Below are 18,372 nucleotides of genomic sequence, written 5' to 3'. Positions count from 1 at the left end.
CTCAGGAAACACTAGAGGTCTTGGCCCCAGGCATGCATGTGTGTGTGTGTGTGTGCTGACACAGTGACCTGTGAGTGTTGGGCTGTGCAGTCTGTGGATTGGCAAGGCCTTGGATAGGAGAATAGCATTCCCCACAGGCCTCTGGGGCTTCCCTTAGGGAATAATTGTTTCCCCCCAGTCGGGAACCTGGATCACTACAACCAATCGAGAACCTGCCATTGTCAGGCATGGGCGGGAACATTCAGCTGCAGCTCTGGCTGAGGCAGAGACTGGGTCTGGCCATGTCCCTGAAGTTCCTATAGCTAGCATGGAGTTCCTATAGCTAGCATGGAGTTCCTATAGCTAGCGTGGGCAGGCCATGCCATGACCAGAGGTGAGCAATGTGTGGAGCAATGAGTCCTCTCCTCATTTCCATCACTGTCCCCTCCTCCCAGAATTAGATGCTGGCACACTCAGAAACTACTGTCGTCCCAGCTTCCCCAAGTCTGGTGGCAAAGTCACATTCCTGAAGCTTCCACTTAGTTTGGGACTGTCCTCTGGAGGGGCACAGGACATGTTGGTCAGGGAGAGGAAGACTGAGGCCAATCTTGGCTTAGCCCTGGTAATCTTGTCTGAGAAGAACTTTAGCTTGGCGACAAAGAAAGTGACCTCTCCCAGGCCTGGTGACCTTCTGGGACCTATGAGTGAAGAGCAGTGGTCTGGCCATGCTGGGGGCGGTTGTTTTTCAGGCACTACACAGCTCACTGCTCCCAATGAACCAAGGAGAGCAAGTAAGCATGGAGAGGCTGCAAGCGTGTCCATCTGGATTGTCAGGAGAATGGCCAAGAAATGTCCTTGTCCACCAGAGTGCTAAAGTAAAGGAGACTGGGGATAGAGACACGAGGAACTGAGTTCTCTTTCCTCAGGGATAAGCCGCTTGCTTCTTCAATCCTAGCCTTAGTGTCCCTCTTAAGTAAAAACAGGGATAGCAGAGACAATTTCAAAGGGTGGGAAAAGAAAACCATCCGACGTGGCTCTTGATGCTTAGTAGGCACTTTGCAAGCAGCTAATTGCTTTTCAGAGTCACTCGTGGTGTCCTCTTGATGGCATGGCTCTCAGGTGGATGGCTGATGTGTCTTTCTCCCTTTGTCATGTCTCTCTGCTCTGCTTACATCCCAGTGCAGAGGTCATCTGGGAACACAGAGACCCTAGACTGTGTACCCAGAGCCACTGGGTGTTGCAAGGTCTCCATTTCCAAAGGTGGGAAGGGCTCAACTTCTTCCTTCCTACGCTCCCTTACATAGATGTCCCCACTACAACTACAGAGATCATTAGACCATGCGGTGAAAGACTACTTGGTAGCTCCAGCTCCCATCAAGGGAGAGGATGGAAAGGTGCTCAGCCAATTATCTTCATAGAAAAGCGGTGAGGAGGAGCTGGAACTTAATTCCTCATAGATCCCTTGCCTAGTAAGTCTGGGGCCCTAGGTTCGAACCCGGATTCATTCAAAAGAGAAAGAAAAGTGGAGAGGAAGAGTAGGCAGCCGAGAAGGGGAGAGAGGAAGAGCATTAACAGCAAGTCTTTCTATCCTTGGCAATTCCCAAACCAAGTCCCAAATCCAGATCTTTCCCCCTAGCTCTTTTCCATCTTTCTTACACCGAGGGACGGCTCTTGCTAATGCCAGGCCTGTCCCTGTTTGTGTGCTCTAATTCAAGTGCCAGGCTTGTATGTCAAGCTCTGGGTAGGAGGCCTGGGCTTGTCCCGGGAGCCCGCAACTCTATAGAAGGCCAGCAGGGGGAGACATTGGCACGTGGGTACGTCCGCTGGGACCTGAAGAAGGCGAGTAGGTCAGACCGGAGGGTCTGTGCTATGGGATTGAGCCAAATTATAAGCAAAGAGACAAGGAGGGGCGGAGAGAATGGGCCAGGGCTGGGAGACAAAGCCCCAGATGGTGAGGCCGAGGCCGAGAAAGGCTGGAGTCCCGAATCTCAGGGCCCAGATGCCCGCTTATGCTCTTTCAAAAGGTTTCTGCTCTGCTTCTTTTCCTCTCTGCCCTCCAGCCCTTCTGTATAGCCATGACCTTCTGTCCCTACTCGCCTACCCCAGGCCCTTTCGTGTGCCTTCAGACAAGACTTAACTCTAAATCTGTGTACCCGCGCGGTGGGGGGTGCCCCCCACAGGGCTTACTGTCAGGGATGAGATTCTTAAAGGCTTGGTCTCTAGATGAACTCCCTTTTCCCTTTGGACACGGAACTTTTTCCGAGTCTCCACCACCCAGAACTGACACTTTTGTTGTGGTCAATGAAAGGAAGGAGTGCATTTCGTGGACAGAAAGGTCCAACGGACTGTGGATACTGGACTAGGAGCAGGCAGACTGATTTGGCCACAGAAGTGAGCACAGAGTGGGATTCTGCGGCTGGTACGCGAGTATGTGTATGCGTATGTGGGGTGTGTGTGCGTGCGTGTGTGTGCGCGCGCCCGAGTGTGTGTGTGTGAGTGTGTGTGAGTGTGTGTGTGCTTGTGTGTCTGCGTGCGCGCGCGCGCCTGTGTGAAAAAGAATGCAAGAACTGTGCTTTCTGGAGGTGCTTGGGACAGGGCTTGTCTGGTCTCGGTCGGTGGGCCGGATGGTGACCAGGTGTGTGTAAAGGAGAGCAGGCCAGCAGCTTTTGCGAAGCGCCAACTTCCCCAGAACACCCTGGGAACGAGACTAAACGGGGCCCCTAGCATAACCGCAAGAGCCGCACATTCAGATTCGTGCCATCGAGAGCGCAGCGTCCTTAAGAGCTCCCCGAAGCCCCGCCCCTTCCTGCTCTGTGGGCGTGGTATGGGGCAAGGACCCCGTCACAGAGCTTTCTATTGGTTCGACGGAGCAGGGTTGGCCTTGTGCTCGCCTGAGCAGGAGAGTAGAAAGCTCAGCGGCCGCGGAGGGAGTCTATGCGCGCTGGACAGCAGTGGGGGGTGTGTGAGATTCGCACTGACTGCAGACACTCGGGCTCAATAGCCGGGGATTAAGGACTTGGCGACCGGGCTGCCGGGCTACCCGGCCGAGGCTTCAGAAGCGCAAATTGATGGGACTGGTTTGCTCAGCAGGGTCGTCCTAGTCTTTTAAGTACACAGAGAGGGGCCGGTGCTAAAGTAGAAGCTGTCGTGGGACGCGCGGCGCGGAGTCCCACTGTGGCCCGGAGGAACGGAGTCCGTGCTAGGGGAACCCAGTCGGGAGCCTGGGGACCGAGCTTGCGTTGTCGGGAGATACCCCCGTTTTCTTCCCAGAGGCGTCAATCCCAGGACCGTCGAGGCGTCGGGGCAACCACTGAACGTTCTGCGGGGAGACCCCGTCGGGAAAAGGACTCGCGGTCTCAAACAGTCTGGGGGAGCCGAGCGGAATCCGGCGGGATCACTCGGGGGCGGCGAGCCCCCGTCGCGCCTCGTGCGGCGGAGAGGCCAGGGGAGAGAGTCCTCGGAGGCCGCAGCCCATGCCCGGGTTGGGGACGCCTGCCCAGTGAGTCCTCCTGGCCAGCCGGGCGCAGGAGAGCGACCCCGAGGCCGGCGGGAGGGGAGTGCTTCAAGGCCGGCGGCTGCGGAGGATGGGCGCCTGAGTGGCTCCGAGCGCTGCGCGGCACGGGCAGGCGAGGCGAGCTTTGCTGAGGAGGCGCCAGGGGATCCTGAAGTGCATCCTGCCCCCGGGAAAATGGCCCGGCCTGGGCAGCTTTGGCTCAGCAAGTGGCTTGTGGCGATGGTCGTGCTGACGCTTTGCCGGCTGGCCACGCCGCTGGCCAAGAACCTGGAGCCCGTGTCCTGGAGCTCTCTTAACCCTAAGTGAGTAACTTATCTGCTCTGGTCCCTGAGGGTGGGAGGCACTCCTTGGGGTGAGGTCGTGCACCCCCAAGTGCGTGGGGGGTTGTCCGTAGAAGGTGCGGCGCCCGATTTTATATCTGGCCTTTTCTAATGTTTTCTTGCGGGGCAGCCAGGGCAGGGTGCAGAAGGGTGGGGTGGGAGCACTTGGCTGGATTGTGATCCTTCGGTTCGGCCCTAGCTTCCTCAAGTCCCAGATCGAGTCGCGATGGTCACACCAGGCAGATTAGGACGTCTGGGCGCTCGAGAGCGCACCCGAAAGCTGGGTGGGGGCGAGTAAGCAGCCCACTCCGGGGCCCTTGGGAACGTGGTGGTTTTCACTCACAGCCACTCCAGGGGTGAGATCGACCTGAACGAGGGACCAGGCCACATCATAGGGTTCCTCTTTTGCTTAGGTGTCAGGGCGGCTCGGGACCTAGTGCCCGGGGCGAGTGGTAGCATCTGTATCGCTTCTCCAGCTTCTCCCATTTTCATTTGTCTTTTTCCCCTGTCTGTTTGCCTCCCTGTCTTTCTCTTTGCCGTCTCTTCTTGCAACCCCCCCCTCCATTTCTCCCTGCCGGGGAGGTAGAAAGGCTGGCGCTGCTTCCAGGCTCACAAAGGCGGCGGGTGGAGAAGGGCGGAGTGGAAGAGGGTTTGTTTGAGGAGGGGGTTCCATCCAGCGCCCGTCGGGGGTCCAATTGAGCTAGGCAGCAGAGCTTCTTCGAGAGCCAGCCAGGGCTGAGAACGGTAGCGGAGCCAGCAAGGGAGGTGGGTGGGGAACGTGTGATTCCTGTCCAGGCAGGTCCTAGTCGACCCCCCACACACACACACACACAAGACTGGAGACTTGCTTAGATTTCTCCAATGGTTTAGGGGGCAGTGATATAAAGGAGGTCCTTTTCTTTCTTCTCCTTCCCCTTCCTAACTCTGCCCCCTCCCATCTCTAAACAACACACACCTTTCAGGGCGGTGGCTCAGTGGTTTCTGGCTGTTGTGACCTCTGGACCCTTTTCTCTTTTGGCATCTAGGACTCAGATTGGAAGTCAGGGTCATAATCGCTCTTCCCATTTTCTGGCAGTCCGGGAAGTGTGAGGACAACACAGTTAGTGGAAAACTGGGGTGGAGGGTGACTGTTCCTTCCATGTTCCCAGGTTTCTGTTTCTGGAATTTCCTCCTGTCCACTCTTGTGGGCTCTCTGCTAACTTCCTAGGTTCTTGCCTGACTTCATCCCTTGAGTCCCAGGGATGTTGCATCTCTCATCCCAAAAGTGAGAGAAGAGGGCTTCTTGTTTTCTCCTTGGGTTAAGGTAGGGTCCCATTACCCATTGGTGGCTAAAGGAGGGGTAAGGGTGAAGGATTCTGTCTCCATACAAGGTAAGGGACTGGCAAGGATTTCTACCTTACTTAGAAGCCAGTTTGGTCTCTGTGCCTTAACTGCTAGGGCTCCAATTGTTCATGAGACCCCTCTAGGCTGCTCTTAAGCCCATGGGAGAGCTTGTGAAGTGCCCAGTTCTTCACTGGAGGCTGGAAATGCTCCTTAGCTAAGAGAATTGCAATCCCCCTAGGGTAGCCCATCCTAGGGGCTCATGGGAGTGACCTAATTGCTCTCTTGGGTTGAGATACCATGCAACTCCACAGCTGGAGAAGAGCCCTCCTGCAGAGTTGAGGTTGCTGGGAGAAACCAGATCTATGGGAGCGCCCCTCTTTTCTGTGTTCTCTGCCTTTAGAGCGCTAGAGCGGTTTACAAGCTTGAGAAGGCTGTGTCCCCTGGGCTCTCACCCTGTCCACCTCAAGCTGAGGACAGGCATTCTGGGCTGGGGATGGGACTGACTTTGGCCTCAGTAGAACCTGCCTGGATTTTATTCTGTAATTGAGCAGATTCTGGGAACAGTTTGGACTGATCCTGGTGGTCCCCCACCCCCATTTCATCTATACTCAGGGGTCTGGAATGCAGTCTATGTCTGCGTTTGTTGGCACCAGGTGCAGGGCAGGAGGACAGGACCAAGGCACTGCCCTCAGCTCTGGGGGCTGCCTGTGCCACCGCACCCAACCCTTGGGTTGCCACTGCTTTTTCTAATAAACACTGTCTGTCTTTCTGCTTTCTTATGTCCAGCCTGAGTTCTCCCTCTCAGGCCGGCATTGTTGCCCTCTAATACCCCGTGAGAGTGGAGCTCACCTCCCTCTCCAGCTAGGCTCGCCTGCTCTCCCTCTTTCTCACACTCCCTCTCACTCTTAGTCACTCTCTGCCTCTTTTTCTCAAGTCCTTTTGTTTCTCGCACATGCCCGTGCTTTCCCTCGCAGGCTCATTTTCTCTTATCCCTCCCCTCTTTCTCTCTTAGCTTTTTGGTCCCTCTCCTCAGCCCTGTCAGGAGCTGGCACCCCTCCCTCTAAATATCTCCCAGTGCCTATAAACCCTGCTTAATTGCTTCCTCCTTGGGAAAAAAATCAAAATAAAGACGTGATGGGGTCTGCTTCTAGGTTCCAGGGCACACGCAGCCCCAGCCCTGGGGAGCTGGAAGAGCCTGCTTAAGACTCCCAGTCTCTTGAACTGCTGCTAGGGGCTGTCTGGGTGGTAGGTAGTTCCTGGGTGATGGCAGCTTCTGCCGCCTGGGCCCCTCCTGGCAGATTTGCCCCAAGAGTGCCGGGTGAGAAGATGGGTTTAATCCCGCTGGGGATGGGTGGAAAGCAGAGTGAGTATGTTTGGGGCCTGGGGAGCATGGCCAAAATGGTCTCAGGGAAGCCACCTCCCCCGGCTGCTTCCCCTCGGGAACTTGGGGCAGCCGGTAAGCCTCACACTTGAGTCCTCAGCCAAGTCCAGCTGCTGCAGTTCAGTCTTTGGGTCCCATTCTGATCCTCTACTGCCCCCCACTCAGGTTCCTCCACCTCTAAGGAGTGGGGATGTGTTTGAGATCACATTACAAACCTTCCCTACAATGGGGGTGGGGTAGGGGGCTCAGTTTGGCATCCAGGACCCTTGACTCCATCCAGCATGGGTGGGGCAGCTGCAGACCCCAACTCATGCTTGCCTTCTCCAAGCTGAAGTATTGGCCCCAGCCCCCTCACAGCTGTTCTAGTTCATAGTCCTGGGGAGGCCAACCCAAGGGACTCCTTTTCCATAGTGGCTAGGGACCTGACTGTTCTACTTTATGTCTGATTGGCCACAGGTGAGAGCCTGAGAGTTCTGGGAACCCAGCAGTTCCCAAAGGTTCCTGTTCCCTGACCCCACCCAGGGAAGCTAGGCGAGGGCCAGAAGGACCTATGAGGAATCTCATAGGAATCTCTATGGGAACTGAATTGGGGGGTTCCCTTTCTTCTCTTGGGCTCTTGGGGGCCGTCCGTTGCCTTACCAGCTTGGGTGCATGGCGATGGCTGGGCCCTGGATACTGCTTGCTGTGTAGCACTGATTTCTGGGGTTAGGGCTACATAGGGGGTCAGTGGGCCAACCAGGAGGCTGCTGGTTGCCTTGGGAATACCAGGCTTGAGGGACAGATCACTCTGTGGTTATAAGGGGATCTTAAGTGGGGGCTGCTCTCCAGCAGCATCTTGAGACTGTGAAAGTCCCCTCTCCCCGGTGTGTTTTTGTGGTGGTGGTGGTGGTGGTGGTGGTGGTGGTGGTGGTGGTGGTTAGGGGTCAGGGTGCCAGCCAACCAGAAGTGTGAGCATTTTCATCTTGCTCCTTCTAAATGATACTGTTGTTGGCATGCTAAGTAATAGGCAGGTAGTACCTTGCTTCTTACAATGTATTCTCATATATGATCTCATCGGGTGCTCCCAACAGCCCTGGGAAGTCGGCATTGGCCCCATTTTCCAGAGAAGGAGGCATATGCCCAGAAAGGGGAAATGACTTGTCTGAGGTCAGCCAGTGACTTGTTGAATCGGGCAAAGCTGTGCTGTATGCCATTCTTTCCATGCCATCCTGCTGCAGGGATTAGAAATTCAAAATGGGGTTTGAAGCAGTCCTCTGCTGCCCCTTGGTTCTCCCCTACTCTCTTCCCAGGCGGGCCTGCATCTGCTGTCTGACTCAGGCCCTGCCTGTGTAGGGTAAGTAGTGTTCCAGCCTCTTCATTTACCTTTCCTAGGCTTAGCTCTGAGGGCACCCTGCACAGGTGACCTAGCCCAACTCACCGACTGGCACTCTGCCCCTCCCAGCTCTGAGTAGCTCCTTTGGTTCCTCTCTGGGCCAGGAATCTCTTCCTCTTAGGAACTCCAGGGAAAGCAAGGCAGGGGGTGGACTAAACCCCAGGAGACTAGCTTTGGTCAGGTGGGACAAAGAGGCGGGCATAGTTCATGTAGGTGGGGAGAGTGACTTCCTCTAGCACTCTTCTGGCTTGCCTGCCTCCAACAGAGTTGTGTGTGTGCCAGGGCCCAGCTGCTGTTCCTGCCCACCCACGCCTGGGCGGGCACTGCTGGGACACGCCAGGCCTGCTCCTGCTGCCTCGGGGGCTGGGTGGAGCTGGGGGAGTGAAAGAAGAGCCTTTAATTTGGGGGCTCCCCACCCTAGCAGGGATGAGAGCAGACTTGAGTTCTGGCTTGGGGTCTGTCCCTCATCAGTATTAGCATCCTGGGGTGAGAGCAGGCCTGGGGTGGTAGTGGTGGGGTCACCAAACCAAAGTTGTGGCTAGAGTCTTCTATCACATTTATACTTCCATGGCTGGGGATCAGCTGCCCCCCCCCCATTAAACCTCTCTGCTAGAGCCTGAAGAAAAGGTTGGAGGGAGGAAGTATAGGCCTGGTGGGACAAGAATAGCTTTCTAGGCAAGTGTCCCAGCTGGGAGCTCTCTCCCTGTAGTATAGGTGGCATACAGCAGGGCAGAGAGGAGCTCATCTGGACTAAAGGAGCAGGCATGAGGGCTTTTAGTGTCATCATTTCAGGGCCTTGGGGGCTACTGTCTCCAGAGCCTGTGCCATTTTCATAGTTTACAGTGGCACTTCTAATCAGAAAGCTTGAGGGAGATACCTGGGCTAGGGAATAGGGGAGAGGGCAGGCCACGAGACTGGAGGTGAACTAGTTCCAGCTGCCTTCTGAAAGTCCTTTTGCTCCCTGGGGTGGCTCCCTGGGGTCTCAAGGCTATCAGAGGCTAGGGAGGGAAGGCCTCGGGTTGCCATGGCGACCTGCTTTAGGTTTCCTGCAGGGCCATGTCAATCCCCTTATTTTCTAGAAAAGGGCTTTGTCTGGGGGTGGCCCCAGGCAGGAAAGCTTGGCTTGATGATGGGGAGGTATAGTCTTTTCTGAAAGGTGGTACCTAGAGAGTTTAAGTTAGAGGCCTTTTCATTTTCTTCTTCTCCCACTCACAACTTGGTGAGAAAAGGGGGAGACAGGCAGGGTGACCCTGTAAAGCATCACTAACACTGCCTGGCTTTGGGCTTTGCTTTCCCTGGCTAGCCACCCAACCCTTGTGGTGATCCCATGTAGTTTCTTGGACTTCTCATGGGCCTAAGTGAAATTTGTCCAGTTAGAGAAAGATGCTAAGAAATCGTGGGATTGGGGGTCAGGGATACAGGCCTCATTAGAGTCCTTTCCCTTCCACACTTTAGGAGAAGGTGAGTTTTCTTCTGCCGGCTGCTATGCAAATGAGTTGATGAATATTTATGAAGTCTGTTCACTGAGGTTGGAGACACTCTAAGGGGTGTTGGGGGCAATAGTCCTTTCTTCTCCCCCTCCCCCCACCATGCAGACATCTGTTTCCTCAATGTGTCTGGGTTCAAAGTAGAACCCCAAGTAGCTAAAAGCCCTGTTCAGTCCTGGGCTTCAGAGTCTGGGTGGGTGGCAATGAAAGAGTGTAGCAGAGCAGACGTATTTCTCTGAGAAAGCTGGGGACGAGTGGTTAGAAGTGAACTGGTCGGTCTCCCATGTTCATGTCATCTGTGAAGCTACACTCATATGTCGTGCTGAGGTGCAGCTGAGTAAGGATCAGACACTGTTGGGGTCCTGTTAGAGCCCTAGAGACTTAAGCAACTTTCATCAATGGGAGCATTTCTCTGATCGGATCGTCCATTTCTTCATATTAAGAGTCTAGGCTTGGTCTCTAGGGTTCCTTTGTGCTCTGAAATGTTAAAAATGGTCTCATTCTTGCCACCTGGGGAGAGCCGGAGGAAAGTGAAAAGTGCCCTCTGAATTAGAGAAGCTTTGGTGAAACTTGTGGGCTTTGTAAAATGCATGGGATGAGGCCATTCCATCTCAGATGTTTACTTGGGCCTCCATGTCCTGTTTGCTTACTTTCTGTCCACTGCAGCTCTATAGAGGTAGAGACCAAAGGACAAAGTGTCCCAAAGTGCAAGTGTCCTGTACATCAAGATGGCACTTCTCAGCTTGGTGGAACATCACATGACATAGAAGGAGGAGTAGTTGTGTGGATTTTTTTCCCATCTACTTCAGCCACTTAGTCAGATCCCCTCCTTGCCTAGCGAGGTGTCAGGACAAGGGCACATATCTGACAATGTGAAGACATTTGCCCAGAGCGTTCAATACACTTGTCTCCACTGTGTTGTGGCTCTCAGCAAATGGAACCATACTGTAGTAACCTGTGAAATGGGGTTCTGCACCAACACACTGAATGACACTCTTCACTTTATTCTTTGTATGCATTGCCTTTAGCGCCCCGTTGTTCTTTCTGCTAGAAGGGTCTGTCACCAAGGGAATGAAACCCACATGCTTGTCATGGCTCTTGAGGAATTTCCATCTAGCCCTAGATATCTTTTCCACCTCTTTTGACACTCTCACTCTTTCCTGTGCAGGTTGTATGAGTCATCAGCAAGCCTGGCTTCTGTCTCACCCATTGCTGTCCACTGTTGCTATGTACTGACATTTTATCATTTACCTAGTACCCACCTTCATCCTGATCTGTGTATGAAACCATCTCAGAGCATCATGGTATTATGGTTAGAAGGGCTGTCTTCTTCCTCTTGATGCCTCTCCACCCCCCCTCCCCCAGCCTATGTGAAGCACCGTCTTCACATGTAACCTACAGATAGCCTGGAGCTGTCTATGGCTAGAGTGTGGGCTGTTTACTTTTTGGAACCAAACCAGATAATCAAGTCCATGAGAGTCAAATTGTATCTTCTCTTCCTAGATCTTGCCTAAGAAACCACAGAACTTAATGTTGGTATCTGATCTCCTGCCTCTTGGCGGACTATTTCAAAGAAGGATTCAATGTTATTGAGTACCCACTGCATTCTAGGTGCTTAGCCACCCCCAGTCCTAGGTGTTAGGGGCCCTAGTTTATAAGTGAAGAAACTGAAGTTCAAAGAGACTGTGTAGCTCGGCCAAGACTATAGAGCTCCTAAGGGCCTAGCTTTGGAATTTGGTTCCAACATGTGTTCTTTCTCCTTGCTCTCAGCTTCTGCCTGCACAAGGTGAGAAATGGCCAACAGAGCTTCGTGTCTTCACTGTGCTTTCCAGATTAGACAGTGGGATCTGTAGTAGCTGCAGTGTAGACGTCAGATGTTAGATTACAGGTGTGTGGGCTTCCTAAGGTCCTGTCTGATACCTGCTGTCCTTGGCAGGAGTAACCTTTCTTTACTTCCTTTAGATATCTTAAGAGTGAGAGACTGGATAAATTTGGGGACTTAGGCTCTTGGGGTGGGGGTGGGGTGGGGGGGGGTGGGGGTGGGTGCATCTCCAGAATGATATTATAGAACTGCTCCTAACAAGAGATGGTGGCCGTCAGATCCTGGCTCCATTGCTTGCTCCTATCTCTCCATCATGCCCAAGATAACCAAGATGGGGGTGGGGGGCAGGTTCCAGGCAGGTTGAGCTCCCCTAGCCTTTGGCTGGGAGCTGCGGGGGTGGTGGCTAAGACATGTGTGGGCTTGCTCTCTCTCTTTCTCTCTCTCTCTCTCTCTCTCTCTCTCTCTCTCTCTCTCTCTCTCTCTCTGTGTGTGTGTGTGTGTGTGTGTGTGTGTGTGTGTGTGTAAATAGCAGCAGTAGCCTTTGAAGGAATGTGAGTGTGTTGGGAAGTATGGGGAACAGGGCACCACCTCCAGGCAGCCTGGGCCTGACACATTGGTACATGGCCCATTTGGCCACGTCACCCCCCCCTTGCGGAAATGCCCCATTAGGACAAAGGGCTCCCCTAGCCAGGCATTGCCCCACCCTGCAAAGCACTGAAAGCCTGGCAGCCTTGCCTATGGGCCACCCCTTCCACACCCTGCTGGCAGTATGATTCTCTCCCTGCCACCCCCCCCCCAGCCTAAGGATAGAGGAAGGACAGAAGGCTGATTTGATATCTCCACCCAGTAGGACTGGTCTGGCCTTCACTGTCATAACCCCTGGTTTGGGGATAGCCAGAGATCCCAACCTTGTTGACCATTTTCTCTCTTCTCTGCAGGTTCCTAAGTGGGAAGGGCTTGGTGATCTACCCGAAGATTGGAGACAAGCTGGACATCATCTGCCCCCGAGCAGAAGCAGGGCGGCCCTACGAGTACTACAAGCTGTACCTGGTGCGGCCAGAGCAGGCAGCGGCTTGCAGCACTGTGCTTGATCCCAATGTACTGGTCACTTGCAACAAGCCACAGCAGGAAATCCGCTTTACCATTAAGTTCCAGGAGTTCAGCCCCAACTACATGGGCCTGGAGTTCAAAAAGTATCACGATTACTACATTACGTGTGAGTCCCCCATCCACCCATTTCTGGCTCTCTCACTAGACTTAGCTCTGCCTTCCCGAAGCCTCCTTGCCCATGGGCTAGCAGTGGCAGCTTCTGAGTAGTACGGTGATACCACCTGCTCTCATTTACAGTGCTGCCTGATCTGATCCTCTTTGAAGACTTGCATGCCCTCCTGAAAGCCTGGCCTTGGAATTCTGGCCCCAACATTCATCACACAGCAGCTTGCCTCAGCTCTAGGGCATTGATGGGAAAGACTTCCTAGCCGTGTTGCTTTCTTTTTCTTTCTTGGGAATGGCAGAGTTGGCAGAATCCTTTGAGATCAGCCAGCTGTTCTGCCTTTTGTTGGGGGGGGGTTGCTAGGGCCCCAAGAGGTGAATAGGGTTGAGGATATAGCTCAGTGGTAATGTGTGACTAGCATGTGTGAGGCCCTGGCTCAATCTTTAGCCACTGCCCTCTTCCTCTGACGCCCCCCCCCATAGAGGTTTATTGGCATCTTGCCTTATATCATACAAGGAATTGATAGGATAAGATGGAGACTTTAGCCTGGTTCTCCTCACACTTATCTAGGATTCCTGCCTATCTAGGAAAGCCCCTGTAGTGATACCAGTTCCATTTGTTTTGTTCTGAGCATCATCTCCCGATGAGAAGGTATACCTTAGTGCTATCCCAGGACCAAGGCCTGGCCCTTAGCAGAGGGGCTCATGGGCCTAGTAGGACTGAGTTAATTCCTATTGGGAGGAAAGGAGAAGGATTTGGGGTGGGTAAGTAGGTAGGAGCTGTTTGACATGCTCCACTCTTAATGGTTGTTCTTGGTGCTCTCTCTCTCTCTCTCTCTCTCTCTCTCTCTCTCTCTCTCTCTCTCTCTCTCTCTGCTCTCTCTCTCTCGATGATACTGTCCAAAAAGAAAAAAAAGATACACTGAAAACTTCAGTTTCTGATTTCTTTTTCCTTTTTCTGCAGCAACATCCAATGGGAGCCTGGAAGGGCTGGAGAACCGGGAGGGAGGTGTGTGCCGTACACGCACTATGAAGATTGTTATGAAGGTTGGGCAAGGTGAGTGACTGCTTAGGCCTTTGGTACTGGCAGCTGGTTGGGGGTGTGTCGGTAGTGGGGGAGTGGTCAGAAGGTTGGAGAGGCAGAGGTCTAATAGTCAGGCCAGTCTGAACCCACCTAAGGTAATTGAGGGCAAACACATCCATGCTGGCAGTCCTCCCTCATATGTCTTCTCTCTGCCCTCAGATCCAAATGCTGTGACTCCTGAGCAGCTGACTACCAGCCGGCCAAGCAAGGAGTCAGACAACACTGTCAAGACAGCCACACAGGCCCCTGGTCGGGGATCCCCGGGTGACTCTGATGGCAAGCATGGTAAGTATACATTGGTATTCTGCAGAGGGCATTTCTCAGACACCCTCTTGGTCTGTCTCATACCTGAAGAAGTTCTTGCTGCCCTTCCCTCCCCGAGACTTGTATATCTCTGGTGGAAGTGGGTGGCAGCAGGGACACAGATAGTCTCTTCAGCTGCAGTATTGCTTGCTGCCATTATGTTGACTGCGTCATCTTCTGCTGACTGACAATTGATCCCGTTCCCTTTCCTCAGAGACTGTGAACCAGGAAGAGAAGAGTGGCCCAGGTGCAAGTGGTGGTGGCAGCGGGGACTCCGACAGCTTCTTTAACTCCAAGGTAGCATTGTTCGCAGCTGTGGGTGCTGGCTGTGTCATCTTCCTGCTCATCATCATCTTCCTGACAGTCCTACTACTCAAGCTACGCAAGCGACATCGCAAGCATACTCAGCAGCGGGCGGCCGCCCTCTCGCTCAGTACCCTAGCCAGCCCCAAAGGGGGTAGTGGTACAGCAGGCACTGAGCCCAGCGACATCATCATCCCCTTACGGACTACAGAGAACAACTACTGCCCCCACTATGAGAAGGTGAGTGGGGACTACGGGCATCCTGTCTACATCGTCCAGGAGATGCCACCTCAGAGCCCGGCGAACATCTACTACAAGGTCTGAAGGTCTGACATGGCCTCAGGCTCCACAGGACACATGGCCTGGACTGGCCTCTCTTTTCTCCCCCACACCCCTCCCCTTGCCAGCTGTGCCCACCTTTGTATTTAGTTTTGTAGTTTCTTGGCTTTTATAATCCCCCATTTTTCCTGCCCCCTGGGCTTCGGAGGGGGGTGCTTGTACCCCCAATCCCCATGCTCTTGTGCCTTCCCCCTCTGGCCAGGCCTCTGGGCTCTGTGGGGGCGCCCTTTCTTGGAGGGCAGGGTTGGACACTGATGGACTGCAGGCAGGGAGACCGCCCCCTGGCCCTGCCCCCTCCTCATCCCCTTTACCCATTCCCAGGACTGCTTGTCCACTCTCATCACTGTTTTTAATGCTTTTGTGTTCATTTTTTAGCTGTCAACTCATTTTCATCTGTTTTATGGAAAAAATGTACAAGGCAGCCCCTCCCCAGGTTTTCTGAGCCTGGCATGACCCAGTGTAAGAGGGCCCGGGGCAGGATGTGGCCAGCCAGGAAGCATAGGATTGCATTTCTTTTATAGACTCCTCAGTATTTCAGGGGAGTGGGGGAGGGCACACCAGGGCTGTTTCTGCCTGTGAGGGAAGAGGAGAGAGCCACTGGGCAAGGTGTCCCACCCTCCTTTCCTGACCCTCGTAATACAATGCTGTTCCTAGCAGTGGGGTAGTACTACCACCCTTCTACCAAAAAAAAAAATCCCTTCCTTGTGGGATTCTTGGGCATCTCCTGCCTCCTTCACTCTCACGGTAATTAATGTCTTAATTGGCTGTTGCCTGGGGAACAGGAGAGCTGCTGCAGGCAGATGACCTCATGGGGGGTGGAGGGAGGTGAGGTGCCCAGGTGGCTATTTGCCCTGCAGAGCTGGGAGTTTCCCCCCACCACCCTGTTCTCTCCTCACCTTCGGCATCTTTAGTTTTGTGGGGAAACAGAGGTCCAAGGTGGAGATCTAAGCGGGTGTAAGGCCAGGTGGCCGACTCCTTCTCTGGGCTCTAGTACGAGAAAGCACACACACCCACTCACTGAATTTGGCTCCCACCACCCCCCCTAGTTTTTGAGCTGGGGCCTGGAAAGAGGAAGAGGCTGCTTGGGGCTGGGCCAGTCTGCAGTGCACTTTGACCCCAGCTCCTTGCTAGCACGGCTGCTAATAGACTGCCACTCAATTGCGCCTTGCAGGCACTCCCAGGGCTGCCATGGAAGGAGCTGGGCCTTCCACCACCCACCTCCACACTGCCTCCTGGCCAGCTGCCCACCCCAGTGCCAGGTGGGAGAGGGAGCAAAACAGCCAGCCCCTTCCAGGTGGCAGTCGGAAGGGATTTTTGTTTTTTGTTTCTGTTGCCATTTGTGTAAATACTAGTCTTTTTGGAAGAAATAATGTAAAGATGTTTTGTATAAACTCTGAATTATTTTCTTGTTGCTTTTTTCTTAGAAAAAAATGAGAACTAAAAAAAAAATTAACCACATGGAGAAATGAGTGTGAACTAGTGTCGTGATGTCGGGGAATGAGGTGTGCTAGTGTGTCTGTGTGTGTGACTGCAGTTGCATGTGAGAGATCTCCTTTGCCTAATCGCTGGTGGTCAGGGCAGGTGGCTGTCCTGTGAAGCAAGGTGTTTCAAGTGCCCATGCTCTTCTTGCTGCTTCCCACCACTTGAGTGTCTCTGCCTCCTTGTTCTTCTGTCTTGGTACCTGAGTCCATCCCTCCACCCTGTCTATCCTGTCACCTCTGTGGCACAGGCCATAGGCATCTGCCCAGTCTGGCACCAGGCTCAGCCAGAAAGGGTTGATGGGGAGGGGGTGTTCCCATGGGGAACCCGGGTGTGTCTTCGGGTACTGTCACCAGCTGGTTGGGGCTAAATGTGGAACCTGCTGGCAGGTTCCAACCCTGTCCTGTCCCTGGAGCTGGAGAGAAACAATGTCAGAAGATGGCCCACTGGGCACTAGGGTGACTTCAGACTGCCCATTTCACCTCTCAGCCAAAACAAGTCTTTTCCTGTCTTCACAATGGGGCCACATCAGAGGTGCCACCATGCTGTACTTGATGGCTTGTGGCTGGCAGTGGAGGCCCTGAAGCTAGAGCAGCCCTGAATGCTTGGGCTCCCTTCCACTTGCAGATGAGTAACCAACCTGTTCAGGTCAGAGAGTGTGGTAAGGGCCCTAAACAGGGTTTGGCCTCCATCCTTTGACAAGAGGTGGAGACTGGCAGGGCCCAGAGCAGCCTGCAGGCCTTGTCAGGGGACTGCCTCTGGCACTGGCTAAGACATACTAGGGGAGGAGGACAAGTGAGATCCCACCAGCTAAAATTGGGTAACAAGTTGATAGAGGAAAGGAGGAGGCGGAAGGAAGAGGAGGGTGAGGAAGGGATCCAGAGCAGGAAGCCTAGTGGAGCAGGCACACAACAGCCCAACTCCCGGGGAAGTGGGGAGCACATAGAGAAGGAAGGGGGAGGAGGGCCTTGAGACTGTGGGACTTGCCAGAGGAGGGAAAAGAGGCTGGGCTAGAAAAGGGCTGGGCCAGCCTGGGGTGCTGCTGGAGCCAGCTGGGGCAGAGTCTGTTTATTTGGTTTCTCATTAACCAAAGGAAGTGCTTGGATCAGATCAGGCCTCTGCTATTTGACTGCTTGCCCAGAGTGGGGCCCAGCCTGGGCCGAGGGTCTCTGACCAGGGCCAGCTCTCAGCAGATTGGGGTCTCTGCCTGACCTCAGGTCAGGTGAGCCTTACCTATGCTTCCCCAGTAGAGTGTCCCTTAGCAGTCGCCTAATCTGGCCCAGGGTGTCAGTTGCCTTTGCCCCAGTGTGATGGGGGTGGGCCAGGGATGGAGGCTAGGATCCTGGAATTAAGATGTGGGGATATAAAGAAAAATTAGCAGGAGACCAAGGAAAGTCTGGGCAGTCTACCCAAGCCCAGAAAGCTCGTTCCCTGCCATGAGTGCTGTGGCTGGTAACTGCTTAGTACACTGTGTGGTATGGTATCCTTCACCAGGACCCCACCTGGCACTCTGAGCTGCAGAAGATGCCCTGTGAAGGTGGCAGGTAAGGAAATGACTTGCTTTATATTTGACTGAGGGAACTGAAACCCTCCACGGTGTTTAAGTTAGCCAAAAGTATCCACCAGGTAAAGAGGGGTATAAGGATTTAAATAGAAGTTCTTTGAGAGTGGAAACATATGACTCTCCTGCTCCCCACTCCCCCATTTGCCTCTTGTCTTCCTGCAGGCCTTGAGGAGCAAGAGTCCTCACCCAGTTCCCTTACTCTCTTGTCTGGTCAGGGAAGGACCAGGCCTAGCTAGCTGGAGGCAGAAGGGGTGGTCCTCCCATGGTAGAGCTCCAGAGCAGCCCCACCCTCTACTTTCCTTCCTGTCCCAGCTAGGCCCAAGCTCCTGGTGAGTCAGGGTTAGAGGATGCTTCCCAGGTGAGGGTGGGGCTGCCTGGCTTCCTCTGCAAGCAGAACCCAATTGACCTATGAAACTGAACTGAGCAGGTGCTACCCAGGCCTTGGTTCCCCCGAAAGGGCCAGGCTTTGTAGAATTGAAGGCCAAAAGCTTCTTTGAACTTGTTGACACCCAGGCAATTTGAAGATCCTAGGTAGCATTCCCAATGTTTGTGGGATGTGGATGGCCTGGTAACCTCTAAGATGGGGCATAAAAATAGGTCCAAAAATCAAAGGAGGGTTGCGACCCACTTGGGGATGTCCTAGATTGGACCCTGCTAAGCAAGTGGCCCTCTGGCCAGCTGGCATCAATCACTCTTGAAAATCAAGCTCACCCACCTGTTTGCCTGGCTTCCTGTCCTGCTTGGACGTGTCACAATCCTAGGGGCACCCCAGCTCAGGCAGCCTGAAGACTGTCCTTGTCCATCTGCTGCTGGTGTCCTGTACAGCTGGCCATCAGATCAGGGGAACCAGGGTCCCAGTTGGTACTTGTTCTGCTGGCTCCCCCTTTAGG

The 18,372-nt window shown here is 53.9% G+C and overlaps 1 protein-coding gene and 1 pseudogene across 1 annotated transcript; both read left to right on the top strand.

Moving 5' to 3' along the window:
* The window catches only part of LOC113832007, a 60,407-nt pseudogene extending 56,783 nt beyond the window's left edge, over positions 1–3,624 (top strand).
* Positions 3,625–3,667: 43 nt separating this feature from the next.
* Efnb1 (ephrin B1) lies at positions 3,668–14,814 on the top strand. Its single transcript, XM_027431776.2, has 5 exons — positions 3,668–3,795; positions 12,137–12,414; positions 13,375–13,467; positions 13,654–13,779; positions 14,012–14,814. The coding sequence occupies exons 1-5, from the start codon at positions 3,668–3,670 to the stop codon at positions 14,422–14,424; spliced, it is 1,038 nt and encodes a 345-aa protein (XP_027287577.1). The 3' UTR covers positions 14,425–14,814.
* The last annotated feature ends 3,558 nt before the right edge of the window (positions 14,815–18,372 follow it).

Source organism: Cricetulus griseus, chromosome X (genome assembly GCF_003668045.3).
Source record: "Cricetulus griseus strain 17A/GY chromosome X, alternate assembly CriGri-PICRH-1.0, whole genome shotgun sequence".
Taxonomy (NCBI): Eukaryota; Metazoa; Chordata; class Mammalia; order Rodentia; family Cricetidae; genus Cricetulus; species Cricetulus griseus.
This window is presented reverse-complemented; position numbering and strand designations above follow the sequence as displayed.

Excerpts from the sequence above, each read along its gene's own strand:
- Efnb1 (XM_027431776.2), top strand. The coding sequence starts at position 3,668 with ATGGCCCGGCCTGGGCAGCTTTGGCTCAGCAAGTGGCTTGTGGCGATG. Across the intron at positions 3,796-12,136 it reads TGGAGCTCTCTTAACCCTAA|GTTCCTAAGTGGGAAGGGCT; the intron begins GTGAGTAACTTA and ends TCTTCTCTGCAG. Across the intron at positions 12,415-13,374 it reads TCACGATTACTACATTACGT|CAACATCCAATGGGAGCCTG; the intron begins GTGAGTCCCCCA and ends CTTTTTCTGCAG.